This window comes from Pleurodeles waltl, chromosome 7 (genome assembly GCF_031143425.1).
Source record: "Pleurodeles waltl isolate 20211129_DDA chromosome 7, aPleWal1.hap1.20221129, whole genome shotgun sequence".
NCBI classification, from domain to species: Eukaryota; Metazoa; Chordata; class Amphibia; order Caudata; family Salamandridae; genus Pleurodeles; species Pleurodeles waltl.
The window spans coordinates 9,574,819-9,595,477 of record NC_090446.1 but is presented as its reverse complement, the minus strand read 5'-3'; the positions used below and the strand labels follow the sequence as shown (position 1 = coordinate 9,595,477).

General features: G+C 46.2%; 1 protein-coding gene across 9 annotated transcripts in view; it reads right to left on the bottom strand.

Moving 5' to 3' along the window:
- LOC138303538 (uncharacterized) overlaps nt 1-20,659 on the bottom strand; it is a 176,857-nt gene that overhangs the window by 130,513 nt on the left and 25,685 nt on the right. For all 9 annotated transcript variants that reach the window (XR_011205410.1, XM_069242764.1, XM_069242759.1 and 6 more), the window contains exons 4-6: nt 15,384-15,500; nt 10,243-10,341; nt 8,691-8,786 (exon numbers count right to left, since the gene is read on the bottom strand). Coding sequence is in view for 8 of the 9 variants with exons in the window: in XM_069242764.1 (XP_069098865.1) it covers nt 8,691-8,786; nt 10,243-10,341; nt 15,384-15,500 (312 nt within the window). In the remaining variant the exon portion in view is untranslated. The remainder of the gene's footprint in view (nt 1-8,690; nt 8,787-10,242; nt 10,342-15,383; nt 15,501-20,659) is intronic.

Sequence of the window (20,659 nt, the reverse complement as noted above, 5' to 3'; positions counted from 1 at the left end):
TTTATTTATGGTTCAATAATGCAAAGAAAGTGTTGTAAGCTTGGACTGCACTACTGACAGTGGTTCCCCTATAAAACGTATAAACACATTTACAGAGTTTAACAATAACAGGCTATGAATAATTCTCCCAGCATGGTCTCTGCTTTATGCAAATATCTGCAGAAGCTTGAAAGCAAGATTGGTGATTCTTTGCTTTCAAAATAAAATATTCACAGAAATGCAACCAGGAAAAAAATGTTTTGCTAAACTACTGTGAACTTTGGGTACCATTTCTTTGAAGCATCATTTAGTAAAATGTGCACGTGAGTATTTAAAATAAATCATACTGGAAAAATCACTGAAAATCACTGTAACCAGTTCCAACAACATTATGGGAAACATGAAAATAAACAAACATTGGCAAAGCCAACGGGTCTACCATTGGTGATCAGCCTTTTGGTTTTGTCAATGGGTGTTCTTGCTTGCACATGGTTTCTGTGAAACTGTTTTGTTGTGGAAGCTTCCGGGCCCTCACCATTATGACAAACATTGGCAAAAATCAAACGTATTTTTGGTCTCAAGAAATACACCTCAGCATAGTAGTACAGGACACTGAACAAAACTACTTTATGTGCCAGCATGCTCCTTATGGAAGAGTACAATGCTGTCACTCACACTGAAACCAGCCGATAAATGGAGAGCAAGATCTAATTTTAGTACAAACAAAGGTCTTGGATAACCAATTAGGGGCCCAATTCTTAAAGAAAATCACAAAAGTGCACACATAGCACATGTCCTTGCATTAGTGCAGATTTTTGGCTTTTACAAATTCACAAGAATTTACAGAAGTAGGCCAGGAAATCATACTCCTAGAAAATATTTGTGAACTGCAATTTAGCACGAGCAAATATGCATGCGTAGGTTTGCTCATGTGAAAATCTGTTGAGCGCTTACAAGTTCACTTTCCCTCCAACCGCTTTTTCCCAACCCTGGAAAAAGTTTTACTTCTGCCCTTGTCACAGGTAAATTTCCAATCTTTCTCTGCATGGGAAAGGAATACAGAAGAATTAGTAAAAACCCCTAAAGCATGCAATTTAGTAGGTTTGCACAGACTCAAAAGGGCATTGCAGCCCTGGAACTATCTTACCCCTAAATCCAGCCTCGGCATGTAGATCTGCTGAATGATACAAAACTAAGGGCATTGCTAGTATTCAAACCCTACAACATAATCAGAGAGGCTCTTATCAGAGCTCTTGCTGCCGTAATTTGTTGTTGCACTGCATGACACCAAAGGGGACAAGTGGATTTTTTTTTACACAGCAACTAGGTTAATGAAGCAACCTGTCCCATGAATAAGTAGATATTTTATTAAATTCCACACCCCTGTGTACAGAAAACTCACAGGCACTGGGAGAGAACACACATAGACATAGTCATGAAAACACTAAGCGATAAAGAATAATCATTAGGGAATACGCTGACACTGGGGGAGGGAACATACAAACGCAGAGAGTGTTGTCAACTTGGGGAGGAACACATTAAGACCTTGATAGGTGAGTTCATGGACAGTAAGAGAGTGTGGGATGCGTAGGCACCTCACGGGGCAGGAAGCACAGCGACACTGTGACAACGAATCCAGGGACTCTGCATCAGGAGACATATACACCAGATATGAATCTAGCTTACATCCTAACCACCCAACCAAGCCTCACCACCATTCCACCCTCTAACACAACATGTAAACCCCATTGGCAGCATAATATCAACCGCACCACTACTGCACATTAACATGCCCTTAATTCACCCACACTCTCCACCTGGACCACAGCAACACATTCTCACCTGTCCTGCACCACCACAACACCTCAACGCACACCTGCGTCACTCATACCGCACCCACACCAAGACACATCCATAACTTCACCTCACCTGGACACTACACACATACACAATCCTGCCTCACCTGCACTACATCTGCACCCTCTCTTCAGCCACACCCTCACCTCACCTGGACCACTACAACACATCTACGCCCATGCCTCACCCGCACCACGACACAACCACAACTTCACCTCACCTGGACACTACAACACATACACAATCCTGCATCACCTGCACTACATCTCCACCCTCTCTTCAGCCACACCCTCACCTGGACCACTACAACACATCCGTGCCCATGCGTCACCGCACCACTACAGCACATCCACACCCTCGCTTCACATGCACCACTACAACACACCCATGCACTTGTCTCACTCTTACTACACTACCACTGTACCCACTTCATCCTTCCCTTGCCTCGCCTGTACCACTAGACATATCGCCCTTGTCTCAAATGCACCACTATAACACATTCATAGCCTCACTCCACCTGTACCACTACAACACACTGTCATCCTCGCCTCACTCGCATCACTACAGCACATCCACAACATCCCCTCACCTGCACCGTTACAGCACAGGCATACCCTTGGCTCACCTACTCTACTACAACACATCTACACCATCACCTCACTCGCACCACTACATCACATCCACAGTATCGCCTCACCACATCACTCCAGCGTATCCAGACCAGCACATCAACTCCTCCACCTCTCCTGCACCACTTTAGCACATCTATACCCCTGCCTCACTCGCACTACTACAATACCACAGCACCTTCAGTTCACCTGCTTCTTTGCCTCACCCACTCCACTCCAGCACATCGACACCCACGCTTTATCTGCACTAACAACAGATTCAGACTCTCAGCTTACCCACACCACTTTGGCACATCCACACCAATGCCCCACATGCATCACAACACATCCATTCCTGCCTCACTGACATTACTACAACACATTCATACCCTCGCTCACCCTCACCTCTCTAGACCTCCATACTAACGCCTCACCTGCATCACAACACATCCACTCCTGCCTCTTTTATGTTTCTACAACACATCCACACTCCTGCCTCATCCACATTACTACTGCACATTACCTTCTAACCCCAAGCCCTGAAGAAGACAATTAACATATGGCTAGCCTCTGCAAAGGTTTCTGAAACTGTACTACCTGCCCTCGTATGCTTCCGGGACAGCCTACATTTTTTACCCCAGTGAGACAAACAATCAAAAAAGCACAAGGCTATGCTATCTGTGTTTTACGTTACTAGTGACACCAGAGTTGGGATGTCAGTGGAACATACAAACTGTCCCCACAATTTGAGTGAAAGTGGCTACTGCTAATTCAACCCAGGCTTTGTGGTGAATGAAGATGGTGGAATTATGCCCCTGACCTTACACTATAATAAACTTCTCAAGTGGCAAGAATGTGGACAGGTACACTTACAATCTGATATAGGGACCAGCTTCAATGTGAATGGGAGACAGGAGTCTCAAGGCGCCGAAACAAGAAGGAAGGATAAGTTGTGCTGAGTTGAGTCTTGGAGGCTGATGATCCAGACAAAGCAGAACCCAAAATTACCTCACAGAATAAGCAAAGCAATAAGGGGAAGCTGCTAAAGATAAAATCAGCTAGTCACAAAAAAGGCAAAACAAAGAAATAAGTATGAGAACTCAGACTTTGATACCAATAATCAAGACCAAATGGGCAGATAAAGCCCGGACAAGGAAAAAACACAGATTGGGATGGTTTGTGCAGAGTTGCAGAAATGTGGACAAAGCTGAAAGGAAGGTGATTCCCCAGACACGTTCTCATTAAGCAGGATGGTGACATTATCACCAATTAGTTCCCTAGTAGCTTGCCCTCTGTGTTGAGAAACACTTAAGGCTACTCGACTGAGAATTTAATAAGACTATGAACTTTCCATGCGCTGAGGTAGACATGGAGAGTGCGAACAACTGCAAATGATATTAGACAATGGGTGATGCTGTAACTAGCCATGGCTCCCAAATAGTTTAATATTAGATCAACAAACCTGCCAAGTGCAGGAAGACATCAATCTCTCTCTTACTCCAACCCATCACAAACCTCCAGCTTAGCTCGTGCAGTTTCCCTGCTCCCAGTCCTAGTAAACATTTCATCTCCAGTCTTCTGCTGCCATTTCCTCTTGAAAATGGAAAGCTCCTCTGGGCACCAGGTGCAGGCATGTACGCTTGCCTTCCTGTACACTACAGGGTGGACCATGTCCTGTATAAATGGGTGTGTGAAGAGGGAAGAAACCCCAAGCTGAGTACAAGTTCGCCCATGACCCTTCTGAAATTGCCATTCAAATTACTGAAGCCTACGGCTATGTGAACTCAAAAGGCTGGCGCTGAAACATGGGCCTAGTCTTTTTGTCAAACCATAATGAAAACAAAGTAAACAAGTTTCTGATCACTGAAAACTGTCAAGTGAAACACCTGTATGTACATACTGCTTCTATCAGAGGCAACACATGATATTGATTGATGGATTTTTTTGTTTCATAACAATTTTACCATATACAAAAAAGACATCCGATATAATTTTATAATTCCTATTACAGGGTATTTATATATAAGAATAAAGGAGAAAACAGTTTTGACGGGAAGGTCGTGCTGTTTTGGTCGTACCGTACAGTCAGCTACAGACCTAAGCATCCCTTTGGTTGCAACGCAAGTGTTAAGTACTTGACAAACTTAGTTTAGTTAGGGATTGTGCCGGTTGAAACAGGCTGGAAGTCTGTATGCCTCTGTTGTTGAATATTTTCTTGAGGAACCTCCTCTGAAGGTCTAGCAGGCCCGGGCAAGTACAGATTATATGTGCAAGATCTTCTTTGTTGCATGGACAGTTCCCGCTGGTGTGCGGAGTAGCGTTCCTCCAGGACAGAGCGTTGGACAGGGTTGGCAGGTTTCCTAATCGCATTATCATTAACTGGTGTTTTATGTGTGGCGCATAAGGAGTGGAGAGATAGGCAGCCGGTTCTAGTTTGGCATAGTGCCTTCGAATCATCCACGTGTGAGCACAGGCACTAAATTTGACTTTGGCCCTCATTTGGAACACGGCGGGATAGCCCGCCCCGACCATGCAGACGGAAGACCGCCAGTGGCGGCCGCAGGCATCCCACCATATTCCGACGCATGGAGCCTCACTGCCCTTCATGGTGGTGAGGCCTGCCATGCACCATGCTGGCAGTCGGTGGTGGGGGTGGGTGCTGCTCCACCCTCACCGCCACATCAGTCCATACCCTGCCACGCCTATAATGATGCAGTTATAGGCGTGGCTGTGTATGGAGACGCGGCGATGCCGGCAGAGCAGCATTCTAGGAGACGTTCCCTACCGGAGCAGCGCGACAGAACAGGCCAGTGCTGTCCGAGAGTGAAGGGGTGGGAGGGGGTGTGCGTGAGTGTTTGTGAAAGGGAGGGGGTGTGTGAATGCGTGTGTGCATGTAGCTGTATGGATGCATGAGGATGTGGGGTTTTTGGGGGGACCTGTATGGAGGAGGGGGATGGTGAGGGGGGAGCTGGAAGGCCTACAGGGAGATTTGGGGTATGAGGGATCGGTTTTCAGGGTTCAGGGGTGGGGCAGTTCTAGGGGCTTGGCGTGTCACATACAGGTGACAGGAATGAGAATTCCTGTCACCCGTATGCTTTCCGCATACCCCGCCAGGAAATCCCTGGTGGAGATGGGATCATTATCCCACTGCCGGTCCAGCCTCCACCGCCGTGTCGAAAGTGCCTACTGTCGGCCTGGCGGTCGATTCTGGCCTTGCTGCTTTGCAGCCAGTTCACTACTGTGTCCAGAATATGGCGGTAATGACCGCCACCGCCGGCGTGGCGGTCATTACCACCATGTTCCAAATGAGGGCCTTTAACTTGTGTGAACAAGAGTTTGCTGGCGTTGTTAGAACCTCTTGCGAATGATTTATATATAAGTGCTGCATCCCAAAGATCTTGGAGCCGAAGTTAGCTAATAGATGACCAAAGGTACTTATTATAGGCTGGGTGCTGGTCATTTTCTAGGGCCCGCCAAAGTACATTGTTCAGTTTGTCTGCTGAGTGGCTGATTTTAAACCAGGTTTTGCCGCCTCTGCTTTTTCTGCCAGGTCTGGTTGTGCAAGTCCGAATTCCAGGCGTAGCTGCGCTGGTGAGGCGGAGTTTGGTAGTCTAAAAACTCGCCTGAAAACCTTAAGCTGGGTTTTATCTATCAGGGGCTCTTCCACGCCATGCATGGCCACGCTAGGATAAGTTAGTGTGGGGATCATTTTAGCAGAGATGACAGTTAGCAGTGGGTAGAGTGATGGACCATGTAGCCATTGCTCTATGAGAAAAGAGGTTATTAGGATATTTGTTGTGGTGCCCAGCCCTTTTCCGAAGCCTGTTTGGTTGGGTGGAATAATACTGAGTTTATCTGACCATGCTGTTAGGTCAGCGAGGAGCAAGGAGGCGTAGTTTTTTGCCTCAACGTCTATGAGGGCAATTAGCCTGTAGTCACCCGGGTTATCTCTGTTACCTCCCTTGAAGATAGGATTGATTATAGAGCCTTACCAGCTCTCTGGGATGGCTCCTACCAGTCTTGCTTCCTGATAGAGGGAGGCCAGCACTTCTGACCAGAAGACAGCTTCTTTCCCAAAGATGGCTTGTGGAAGACCATTTGGCCCGGGGTTCCTTCTCGGCGGGCCTTAAGGAGGGCTCGATATGTCCTGTCAGTGGGCAGAGTGAGATCGATCACCTCCCCATCATCCAGTGGGAGGATGTTTCCCCTCTCAGGTGTCCACGATGGGAATTGAGGGGTATTTCCACAGGGTTGGCACTTAGTTCGGAAAACAGTTTTAAGGTGGCTCGCCCAGTCGTTTTTCAGAGATGTTTGAATTATTAAGTTCCCTTGGGTATTTAAGTGATTGATGATTTCCCAGAATTTCCTGGGATTTTTCCCTTCCTCAGCATACATTAGTTTAGACCAGAAAGTACTCTTGGCTTCGGACTTTTCTTTCCATATTTGTCTTTTATATTCTTTTTTTGTGTTCTTCAGTTGTATCCAGAGGTGTTGATTGCCTAGACGTGCCTTCAGGTGTCTTGCCAGCTTCCTTTGTGATTTTTTCAGGAGGTGGCTTGATTTTGATAGGCGAGCAGGGGTGATTTGACTGGGTCGCTGCGCATGCCATGATAGATTACGGGATGAGTGCTTATCTGGTATAATCTCTCTGAAGTTGTCCCAATCGTCCATTATTTGTCCGTGGTTTTTGAGACTCTCCTGCATTTGCGTCTTTGCCAATGTAGATAGGGCTGTTACTGTGTCAGATGACCACGGTAGTCGCTTCAAACTTGCTGACTCTATAGAGCCCACCTGTACCAGGTCATGGGGTGGGCAGGTAGGGAGGACCTAAGGATGAGTATTTGATAGGAATGGTTGCTAGATGTGATGTATTTTATTTTTAATTTTCATACCAAGGGGATCAGAGGCAGTGTGACTAAGGTGTAATCAAGGGACCGTGAGTTGGGACCGTGGAAAGGGTGACTTGGTGGGGCATCACCTGGGAACCTTCCATTTAGGACCTGTAATTTGAGTTATTCCAACGACATCACCAACTGCGCACCCTTCCGGTCACAGCAGGTGAAGTTCGATGGCACCTGTGTTGGGACATTCCAGCAGGAGTTGTCAGCACTTAGTATTTCATCATCCACTAGCATCGTCATTAAGTTCGAGTTAAACTCTCCAGTCAGGATATCATCCCAATCTGGGTGGCTCTGTCGATAGTGCTAGATAGTGGCCGTTAGCCTTTTACTAGCTGCCCACTTGCTTGAAGAGCCAGATGAATGTAAGAGTTAACTAGCAGCATTGTGGCCTATCGTTAGTGGTCCAGTTGCATAGCTTAATCACTTGGCAGTCTGGGTCTCCTTGTGGGAGCTCTTCTGTATCCAGTTTCAAGTCTTATGAGAGGTAGACTGCCAGACCACCACTTGGCCTTCCACACTGCTTGTGCTTAACTACATATTTTCTGTAGGATGTGAAGCCCGAGAGCGGAAGATCCTGTTGAGACCAGGTTTTCTGGAGTGCAATTATGTCCATGTGGTGCCAAGCTTTGGGACGATAACCAGTTTCCAGCAGGGACTGGGCACCTGCTATGTTCCAGGATAGAAGCCCTAGGTATTTCTGATCTGAACGTGCCACTGGTGATTGTGTTTCTCATGCGAGGCGAGGAGCGTTGGGAGCCCGTGGGAGCCACTCCCATCTGGCACTAGCTGGTGATGTTTGAGTTTGGGTTGGCTGAATTCTTTGGTTACCTGGCTGCATGGGGGAAGCACCTAGAGCAACCCTCAAAACCGCTGTGCGTTCACTGCAACCAGAGCACTGGAACTTAAAAGCGGAAACGGGTATCAACACATGACATTATCTGAACACACTGACAAGAGAGCTCACCCAAGAATCTACGCTACTGACACGTTCATCAGTAAAACATGGACATATGACAACTCATCCTGCACCATACAGACCCTTTTCGCAAGGAATTTATTTAAGTTGTTACCAAAATGAAGAAGTAGGCCACAGGTAAGGGCAGAAGAAATATAACGCAGACTGTTGTAACAAAAGCCACCAGGAAGGTATCTGCAAATATACAAGGGGATACTTTGGAAGTGACATACTCAACTCCTTCTGAAGCAAAGGGCTGAACTCTCATTGTCTGGTGTTACAGAGACATTAGATTAACTCTCTCAGAGTGAGCGTTAATCTCCGACTACAGTGGATGTGTTCTTTGTAAACCAATAATGCAAGTAAAGGGCTGTAATGAGATCTCTTTACCTGTACCAGGGACATTAATGCTCTCAGAGCCCCGGGTGTTAGGAGAAGGGGTGAAATGCTGAAGTCCATCTTCTACGACTGTCACATTGGGCTGGCCTGTTTAAACAAAGGGACATCAATGACAGACACAGTGAAACATGACCTATTCATTGAATATTCTTCATCATAAACATGATACAAAGATTTTCATATCAGTAAATTATTTTGTAGTTCTGCGCAATTCCTTGAGAACGAGTTCTAACTGATTGTATTTTTGAGGAGAGTACTTAGTCTGGCTCCGTCGCAGTCTATTCTGACAGATTTTTTTCCCTTTCCTGTTACATTTTCTGATCATTGTGGTGCCGAATAGGAACAATGCACACATTGTCAGGGATCCTGTTTTTAACTTTTTCTTCCTGTAGACAAACCTGTGTTTTTTGTACCGAAGGGGCTCTGGCTTCAGGGAATAACTTAACTAACATGGCAGGATTAGTTATGGATGGATATGGTATTTCTACACTGCAGGCGTAGCTAAAGTCAGAGGGCGTTGTACATGGTCCAAGACAAGCATAAACTCAACGAGTGAGAGAAGAAGCTGGGTTATGGATGGTTAATGCATTATGGTATTTAGATGCTGTGGAACAGCTGCAGCAGGACTGGCAGAGGTCCAACCCCAGGCGAAGGTGCCCGGCCCACCAAGGCCTAAACGACAACATTCATCACCGTGTGTTAATCACAACATATACTCTACCAGTACATCATGTCCGGCATCATGTATTTAGAGCTCCAGTGCTAGTGGCATCTCATGTAAAGCCTGAGTCCCCACACAGGCCAGAATGTAGGAAGGCAACAGTAATGATCACATGAATATCAGCCAAGCACAGCATTTGGTTTCCCTTTCACAACAAAGGTGGTCATTATGAACTTGGCGGTGTGGCCCGCCATGCCGGCGGTGACGGGAAAACTCGCCAGCGGGCATGGCAGGCCACACCGCCACATAAGGAACACCATGAGGGCCACCATCGGCAGCCCTCACTCACCGCCAGGCTGCTTCCGTCAGGCAGCCTGGCGGCAGTCGGAATCATTATCCGACAGGGCAGCGGTGCTGCCCCTCGGATAATGATTCCTAAGCCTCCAGCCTTTCCCTGGCGGGTATCCCCACCAGGGAAAGGCTGGCGGAAGGGGTTCACCGGGGCACCCCTGGGGGCCCCTGAACTTGGCATGGGCAGTGCAGGGGCCCCTGTGCAGTGCCCCATCGTGCAGGTCACTGTCCGATTTACGGGCAGTGATCTGCGCGACGAGTGCAGCTGCACCCGCCGCACAGAGGCAATGACGGCGGCCCAGAAGAATGTTTATTATACGGCCGGCGGGGACCCGGGGGGCTGGCGGTCAGTAGAATGACCGCCAGCCTGAACACGGCGATAAAAACCACTGTGTTCATAATGAGGTCCACAGTTTTTAAAAGACATGCCTTGTGATGTAATAGTTATAACAAGTCCTTACAGATAGTACTTTAAACATGGTTTCTGTAATCCTGCAGATTAACTAAAACAACCTAATATGAGGTACCGACTTGTGCTAAAGTCATCAATGGTTTTGTTATCCTGGGTGTTCGGAGGACTTTTCGAAGGCTGATCGTCTTCAATTATCCTTACAGACACATCACTTTCACCTGGTAATACAGAAACAGAAAACACACAACTCTTCGTCACACTGGACTCTTTTAATTGAATAGTCATTATCAGGAACAAGTACAATTGATTAAATACATTTGCATACCAGGGAAATGCTTTACAGCCAGTAGAAATATGTTTTATTCTTGTACGAAAGAGTAGTGTGAGGCTGCTTCTTGATATGAAAACTTCAAAACGTAGGCTGCTACATCTTGTCTTGGACAATGGAAAACATATAGGGGCCTGATTACGACCTTGGCAGACGGGATACTCCGTCACAAACATGACAAAGCATGTTCTCGCCGCCGTACTACAAATTCCATTATATCCTATGGAACTTGTAAAACGGCGGGCGGGATCTCTGTCTAATCAGGTCCTTAGTTTCCTGCATTAGATAGACCAGTAGTTCTGATGATAGTACTATTCTTAAATAAACTACGAGTTTCTTAAGGAAAACTCTAAGGTTTAAAGAGGAACTCAAGGTAGTGAAAACCTTGTGAGTAATGCAAGTAAATCTGAGAAATAAGTGAAGCAACCAGGTAGAGGTACAAACTCATTCTTTGGAGAGCAACTGACGTGCTTTCTCAGACGGGGCAGGTGTGCTTGATATGTCAGGAACAGGAGATGGCTGAACATCGGTGTTAAATGCCAGAAGAAAGATAAATCACATGTAGTTCTCTAAATACAGGTTTGTGCTGGGCAATAACATTTTCAGTGGTAAACTAAGCCCAACAAGCAAGTGCTGATCCCAGTACTGGAAATCACACTTGTACAGAGAAATTTGCAGCATCGCACAAATGCAGCACGCAGGCCAGCCTCTATGTTTTCATACTGAAAGCTAACTTTAAAATATGCAAGGGAAACTAAACATTTAAAGTTAATTTTCAATATCAAAACACATATTCTACAGTATGTTCAGCAGCAGACTTGTGTTGAAGGTTTAACTGAATGTGGGGGTGAGGCTTATTTACTAACAAATTCTGACTCTTCACTATGTATGCATAGTGTAGGTACAGGTTTGGTTGATTTACAGTTGGACGGCCCTAGCATGTTCACTGATTTGTTCTTAGATTGTGTATCTTGCCCTGTATGCTGGCACAATTTGTAGTTATTTCATTGAGAGAGATGTTGACCTTTGCATCTGTTCCAATAAAAGTTTAATGGTGATTAGGACTCGTCAACAAAGTGTTTCAACAGATGCGTTGTCACCGATTAGCAAGTCAGCTACAGCCCTCCCCAGATACTTCATAACAGTTGTAGTTCAATATCATGTGTTTACTCACATTTTTCACAGTATTCACCAATACATTAAAAAGCAGCCTTGGTATTTATTGTGCAAGTTCTGGATTCTGCTCCTGTCCATAACTTGCAAACTTTAGGGGGTTTCTGTTTTTAATTTGTAACCAGAACTGCACTTTACAGGCCATTGCCTATGTCCAGGCTCCACTCCCACCCCACGGCAGGTAGCCAACTCCCATGTGTGGCTGGTGGCCAGACGTAGCAGTAGGGTACTGAATACGTTGTTTTCATATTTGTTCTCAGGATTCACAAACACTATCCTGGATTCATGAATCCCGAGTCCCTAAACGTACTGCGGGACCAAGGGAGGGACCTGGATTTGTTAATCTAGCATACAAACTGTGAATCACACAACACAAACCATATTACTAATCCTTTTTTTGTTAAGGGGGTTTGATCCCCCCCCCCCCCATCCCCCCAACATGGGGGAAAGGTTAGTGTAGGTTAACCTTGTCCCATTTTGCCATTTTTATTTATATTTTTCCCAATATGATGCTCAGTGTTTAATGATGGGTAATGGCAGCCGCAACAGAAATCCCCCATGGATTCGCATATTCATAGAGGATCCACAAACTTATGGTCCAGATATCTCTAAAATGTAACCTCATCATGCCTCACACAAGAACCTGAAACTACTGAATGGATTTACACCGAACCAACAAAGGCACCTTCATGAGCTAACATGTAACCTCGTTATGCGTCGCTCAAGAACCTGAAACTGCTGAATGGATTTACACCGAACCGACAAAGGCACCTTCATGAGCTAACATGTAACCTCGTCATGCGTCGCCCAAGAACCTGAAACTGCTGAATGGATTTACACCGAACCGACAAAGGCACCTTCATGAGCTAACATGTAACCTCGCCATGCGTCGCCCAAGAACCTGAAACTGCTGAATGGATTTACACCGAACCGACAAAGGCACCTTCATGAGCTAACATGTAACCTCGCCATGCGTCGCCCAAGAACCTGAAACTGCTGAATGGATTTACACCGAACCAACAAAGGCACCTTCATGAGCTAACATGTAACCTCGTCATGCTTCGCCCAAGAACCTGAAACTGCTGAATGGATTTACACCGAACCAACAAAGGCACCTTCATGAGCTAACATGTAACCTCGTCATGCGTCGCCCAAGAACCTAAAACTGCTGAATGGATTTACACCGAACCAACAAAGGCACCTTCATGAGCTAACATGTAACCTCGTCATGCGTCGCCCAAGAACCTGAAACTGCTGAATGGATTTACACCGAACCAACAAAGGCACCTTCATGAGCTAACATGTAACCTCGTCATGCCTCACCCAAGCACCTGAAACTACTGAATGGATTCACTCCAAACCAAGCAAAGGCACTTTCATGAGTAAAGTTTTACCTTCATGTCAAACGTGATGTAATCCATTCAGCCGTTTTTTCCTGTATTGAGAAGCAAAGAATTCTAGGGGTATTAAAATGGAAAATAGCCTTCGCTTGGGGGATCTGCATGACACTTGCCCTGCAGAAGCCAAAGTTAATGTACTTTTCTGGGAATGTTTTGTGCATACTGGTCGATCAGAGTCCAAGTTTTTAAGAAAATACAAATTACTTTCACAAGTTATACTTACTTTAGGGCACGAGTTATAATTACTTGAGATACCCCAACTGGTGAATTTCAGGTGTTTTATTAGTTTAAAACATTATGGCCCTGATTTATATTTCAGTAGACGGGATACTGCGTCACAACGATGACGGATAGACCATGTGCCAAAATCTAATTCCATTATATCCTATTGGATCTATATTTTCGTGAACAGGCTATTTGTCATCATTGTGACGGAGTAACTCGTTTGCGAAATATAAATCAAGCCCTATGTTTCTACTGCCATTTTTACTTAACTATTAGTCCCTTTAACCTTTGATTTTTGCAACAAGTTTCTAAGTTTTTTTTTTTTTAAGGTAAAGTAACATGATATAACAATCCCTCACCATAAAGTCACTTTAACCTTAGATTTTTTCAGTGAAATTCAATGGTTTTCTAACGTAAAGTAAGCCGTATATCTCCGCGCAACCCCCCTGGGCGCCCAAATGCCTGTAAAAGGCAATTCTACTAATTTTGTCAAAGAGTCAGCACTCCAAGATATACAAGGCAGGCCTACTAGCACTAGTAAGAGGTCAGCACACCAACCCACAATGTTGCTGCAGGGTGGAATTTGTGCCTGTTCGGAGTCACAATGCGGTAAATATCAAAGCCGTAGGTATCAACATAAGGTTATTTCAAAATATATATATGGCAAAATACCTCCCGGGGGACACTAACCCCAGGCCATGCCTGAGTGAGAACCAGCTGCTCCCAGGGTTGCGGGCGGCAGAGGGACTAATCCGTGGATTATTTACAGCACTGAGACTTCTAACAGGTACAAGTTCCACCCGCAGTAGGTCAGTTCTTGTATACATCCCCACGGTGACACCTACCATACCTAGGGCAACGCATTCCTTTCCTGGCGGTGCACCCTCTTTTCAAGCACAGGGTGGCAATTATTACTTCTGATCACGTTTTATTCGAAAAAGTAGACCAGTCTATTCTCAAACCCTATTTATTTTTATGTTTATTTCAGATGCTCCACCCATTCCTTGTGATCTGATGAGACTCGAAACATCATCGAATCCATTTTACAAACAAATAAGCATATGAAAATCAATGGCCCTGAAAAGGCCAATCGACATTTTTATGAGGTATGTTGTTTGTTAAAAGAAACACGTTTATTAGTTATGCAGTTATATGTTGGTAGTTCTTTAAACTCACTGGGGACATGGCGCACATGCATTTTATTTCTTATGAAATGACAGAAACACTTTATTGAGCACCATGTACAAATCTGATAAAGATGAATAAAAATATTACGTTGGTTTGATCTTTGAATAGAACAAGATAGCATTTACTGCGGAGGGTTAGTAGCCCTACACATTATCTTTGTGCGAGATGATTACTATGAGTGCCACTGTTTGTGCTGTTATTCACAGGTCTCATGGGCTCATGTAGCTTATTACATTAAAATAAAATAAAATATTTTTGGTTTTACTGCAAATCTATGGACCCTCCACAGATCTGCAGTATTGCTAAAAAAATATATATTTCTTTTTGGCTGAGGCCCCCCACACCACCACCACGCCAAGTGGGGTGGGCAGGGTACCCCTGCCCTGCACACTGTAGGTTTTGTAATCTTTTTTTAGCTTAAGCAACCATATTTTGCTACATATTATACTGTGTATCTTGTGGAGATGTTAGGCTCATGAAATACACATAAATTAAACATACAAATAAACCATAAAAATGCCAGTAAAATGCTTTCACTTCCAGGCTTTGAATTGCCCATGAATGCATCATAAACATTCTTGTACATAACTACTCCTATTGACAAAATGGCATGAAAATGTGCCAATTAAGTCAATCAATGCTTTTGTGGCTCACAGTACACCTTGAGTAGTAGGAACTGACTCCACCACATGCATAAAACACCTGTTTGGGCCACGTTTGGAGTTAAAGAGGCAAATACCAACACAGATTGAATAGTAAGGACACCTCAACCCAGCAGCGTAACAGGTACAATCAGCTTACTGAGCTCCAGTCGACATCCTTGCAACACAGCTTAACTATGGAGCCCCTCAAACTCTACGAGTAGAAGGCAGCTGGTGATTTGAGAACTGCTGGTTGATTTAGAATGATCTTTAGAATGTTCTTATTGTAGGCTTATCAAACTTACCATTTCTTAGACTCTTCACGTTTTGCCTCTCCTTGGAGGCCGCCAGGTCTGGGACATTATACTGCTCCTCGTGTGCAATCAGAAATAAGATGTCAGGATCAGTGGCAGAATAACGATCTATCAAAAGAAATTCTGTGTTGAAGACCTTACATCTCAGGCAAACACAACAGGTACAAAGATAAACAGATAATAATGGAAAACAATGTATTTTCCATGGACCTGAGACGTCTAGTGCAGGAGGTTAAAGACAAAAGAGATTGTGCTACCTCAAGTATCTCAAGGGTATCTGAATTCAATATCTCTGAACTGTCCTGGCAATCTTTGGGGATTCATTGACACAAAACATGTGCAAAGGGTTGTGAGCATTCTTTCACTACACAGATCTCTCAGGGCAGTGGACTATGCAATGAGACAATGATACAGGAACATGCACCGCTCCTCGGGCTCACTTTATATCAGACGTACACTTTAATAAACACAGAGAGACTGTAGTAGTAAAAGTATCAGCAGAACCTAGTTAATATTCACCAATACGCATCTCATCTAACCATTCATCCAATCTGCCGTGTGTGAAACTTAGATCATAGTTACTGTCTATCACTCACTACTACTTCACTGCTTTAATCTATTGATATATTATTTTGATTGAAGCAACTTAAAACATACATCAAATAAATAATGAAACTACATACTTCAACTCTTATACTGAAACATAAAATGGGAAACATTCACGATAACACATTTACAATGAACATAAATCACTTAAAAAGATTAAAGATAAAATACATTGACGTGTGATACATTACTAGCATGGACTACACATGGAGTCTCTCAGGCAACATCTTTTATTGATTTATGTCTCCTCCATGACTCTGTCTTCTGTTTGGGAGAAGTACTGAGGTTTGTCATCAATGTCAGATGGACTTTCCTGCATTTGGCATTTAAGCAGTATGGGGAGTGCTGGGGGAGCTACACACCAACTTATACGAAACTGTACCTGAGACCCCACATTTTAGATTTGACATGCACCTAGAGTAGAATGGATTTTTTTTTTTAAACAATAGACGGGGAATAGCTAAACGCCCTGTTATTATCTTCTCACAGGCGTTATGTAAACATGACCAGAGAGATCCTTCTTGGCTCTTTGTCAAGCACAGGTTTGAGCCAACTTGATAATTCTGAAGAGATGGAACCGACAGGTAATGAACCACAGATTCTCTCTCAACTTTCATGGATATAATGCAGACTGGGCAGGTAACAATCCCAGAGAGTGGCAGGCATACTTTTTTATTGTTAGTGCGAGTCCTGATAGCCTTTTGCCTCACGGGCCCACGCTTACGAAAGCCACACTCTTATTTTTAAAAGGCTTTATTTCAAGCCAAGTTTAGTACAGAATTAATCAAGAAATTAGTAAAACTGTAGTGATAATGTAAGCAGAGACTGTAAGTTATTTTTTTAAGATTCCCTACATGCCTAACCCTGAAGCATCAATAGGATTGCCATGAGGATCAGTGTTTCAATGAGTCAACACACATATTTGTACCTCAAGGCTATGTTATGACTGTATGGCGCAGGACATTATGAGACAGACAGCTCCTGTGGTCTCAGGCGGCTAAACTTGGATCCACGTTGCCCTGCTGTATGGAATGTCGAAGTTCCAATCTCTCTCTCTCTTTCTCCTGGAGAGCGCTGTGAACTGCTCATCATACACCAATTGAAGCATTTATTTAAAAGAAAAATTAATCCTGTGACCATGACGTAAGCTTAAATAAATAACATGAGAATTCCCTTCCACACTCAAGTCAAAGCTTAAAGCTTTCCCCAAGCATATATCTCATTATTCAAATGAATAAATGAATACATGAACTAGAAGCGAACTTAATGAAAATAAGTGCTCCAGAAACACAGTTTATATGGCCTAAGTAAATGCCTGATATAGAGGGGCCCTAAAAGGCATACAAGGCAAAATATATTATACCGTGCCTTTATGCTGAGGTGGGCTGAAAATACAGTTAAGGGCCAAAATGCACCCAAAATATTTAGGAGGCCGATATGAAAGGACAAAGGCCCTAATTACGAGCTTGGTGGTCAGTGTACAGCTGCGGTGGAGTTGGTGGCTTGGGCCCGCCACATTACAAGTCCCGGAAAGGTACCTGCAGAACACAGGCAAGTTACCGTCTGGGCCGCACCAGCGGAAGAGCTGGCACGCCAGGCAGCAGCTATCTCCAGCCTGTCGGTCAGGCAGCATCCCACAACCATATTACGAGGTTGCACACCGCTAGGATTTCCGGGGCGGAACCACCGCCACAAAAACCCTGGGGGGAACTAACAAGAAAAGGGAACACCTACCTTCAGGAACACAGGCAGGTCCATAGGCGGCATGGCACGCGAAATGCAACTCCTTCCAATCCTCTACTTGGGCCTGAAACTCCCAGACCAGTGACGGCGACCACAAAATCAACCGCAAGTACACCAGCCTAGCACACACTGGAGGGAATGACGGTAGTACACACACACAACACAGGAAGTCATGCCCATACACACGCAAACACCCGTACCAACACACACACACCAATACCCACAACCACCACACATACATGGAGAATGAAAGCCAGAACTAGCTAGGTAATAACAACACCAACGAAGTAGTGCCGCATGAGAACCATATATTTTAAAATATGTGATAAAACATATGTACATACAGACCCAAGGGCCAGTCTAAAAACCATAGTGCCCCGAGCACACTGGACACAAGATGACGGCCAACTTGACTCCTGATTCCAAAGTGCAGACCTCCACAGGGCAGGGGCATCAATGGGGAATGCAGGCACCTCAGGGTGAGGGGGTGGGTCCTTGGGCTTAGAGGGGGTCCTTCCGTCTGGGCCTGGAAGGGGGCCCTTTAGGCCTGCCCTTAGGTGGGAGGTCCCTAGGCTTGCTTGGATGGTAGGGGCTTAAAAAGGGGCTGCCGTTTGGGTTTGCCCTTGGATGGTGGGGGCTTAGCAAGAGGGGTAAGCATGGGTTTGGCCCTGGAGGTGGAAGGAGTGGGCTTGGGTTTGGCAGCAGGAGCAGTGGACGTGACAGGGGCGGAAGTGGCAGGTGGCAGAGGGGCAGTGGCAAACTGGGATGCAGAAGGCTGGGTCAGAGGAAGCGTAGCAGGGAGCTTGGGGAGGAATAGGGACTGGGTGAGTGGTGGGGAACAGGGAAAACTCACGCAGAAAACGTTTTTTTGTGAACACATGGGAGATCACTGGAAAGACGTTTTGGAGTGGAGGGAGTGGGTATGGTTGTGAGGTGTGTACGTGGGTGCGCCACGGGTGCAGGTGCGTGGGTGGAAGAAATGTGTGTGCTGGATGACTCCTGGGTGTGTGAGTGCGTGTGTTTAGATGTATTGGTAGGAGGTGGGGAGGAGATGCAGGGGGATGGGTGAGTGTATGTTGGGGTAGTGTCTGCAGGTAGGGTGGATGTGCTGCATGTGGGTGTGTTGATAGTTGTGGTGTCTGCGCCAGTGGTGTATGGGGTGCATGAATCGGGGTCAGAAGATGTGGTGATGGTAGCAGTGAGGGCTGGAACAGTGACTGTTATGATGCTGACTGCAGGTGTGAGTGTAGAGTCGACTGTAAGGGGGAGGTGGTTGGGGAGTCGATGCAGGGTGTGAATGTTGCAGACGTCTGCATGGGTGTGTTGTGTGTGCAATGGCGGTGATGGCGTCTGTAGTGCCTATGTTTGCCGTTGTATACCGTGTCTGTTGATTTGGATGCATGTTGGTCAGTAGGTGTGCCTTGGATGGGTGAGGGGAGGGAGTGTGGGATTGGGAACAGGTAGCTGGAGGGGGGAAAGAAGAAGGGACGAGGAGGCCAGAACCTGAAACAGTCTCTGTAGGCCAGACAAGGCACTGTGAATGCTTTCCAGGAACGCATTGGTCTGTTGCATATGGGATGCCAGTCCCTGGATGGCATTTACTATAGTTGTCTGCCCCACAGAGATGGACCTCAGGAGGTCAACAGCCTCCTCACTGAGGGCAGCAGGGCTGACTGGGGCAGCGTCAGAGGTGCCTGCGGCGGAGGAGATGCCCACCCTCTTGGGTGAGCGGGCATAGGCAACTGGGTGGGGAGCTACAGGCAGGGCAGTACTGGTATGGGGGGTGGCAGACAAGGATGGTGCTGGGGTGGTCCCAGATGGGTCTTCCACCGTGAGAGAGCCGCCATCAGAGGAGAAATCAGAAGATGTAGCGGTTGATCGGATCTCCCCTGTGGCAGTCCCCTCGCCCTCCGTCCCACTGGTTCCCTCAGCTCCGCTGGTGTCAGCCTCCTGGGTCCCATGGGCTGCAGCTTCCCCACTCGCTGGTGGCCCTTCTCCTTCGCCAGATGATGCTGATGCACGAAAAGATAGAGGAGGACAGAGAGAGCGAGCGTGCAATTGGTCAATGGCAGCACAACAGTCACACAGGGTAGTACATCTGCATTTGATGCCATGCCATGACACATTTTGCCCACCTCTGAACATCCTACTACTTGTTGACACCATGAGGAAAGAGTAACAATGCATTTGTCAACCGCTGATGGTCTAACTGAGGCATATCTCGACATAAGGAGTGTCATACCCGCCACACCTGTCCAGTACCTGCCCCTAACCATGGCCGTTGTGACTCCCATGCAAAAGACTGGACATCGAAGAGGATCCTGCACGACTAGTTGGAAGGCCCCCTGGGCTAATGTCAAGAAGCACTGTCACCACTTGGTGCACCCACCCTACCATACATGCAGTGCCAGCCAGCTGATTGAGGTCATGGATACACCCCTGGCACAGTGGTTGGCAGGGACAAATCACAATGCCCTGACACCCCAGATCTGAAGATCCAGTTGCCATGTGCTGGCAAGCAGATCTAGCAAGTAGGTAGCCACATAGTACTTCATTGAGGAGTCTGCCCGCTACCACTGACTGCATGGCATTACTCCCACCTGTGATGTCAATCCTGCCCAGATGGACACAGCCCATAGTGGAGATCAGTGTACCAAGCATCCACACTAGTTACCCAATGGTGCCCACCCAGATCCACCGTGTCACCACATGTCACAAGTGAGAGTGAGTACCAGCCCCCATGTGGCTGCTGTGCTGCCGTCATGTGCCCATCCACCTCAGGGTAGGCCACCACCACTATGCGGGCCATTAGGGGTGTCAGGGTCCGGCAGGCACCCCTCCCCATTGGGAGGACGTCCCCAGCAGAGCCTCTGCGGTCTTCTGGGCCAAGCGTCTCAGGTCCTCCCACTGCTTTCTAC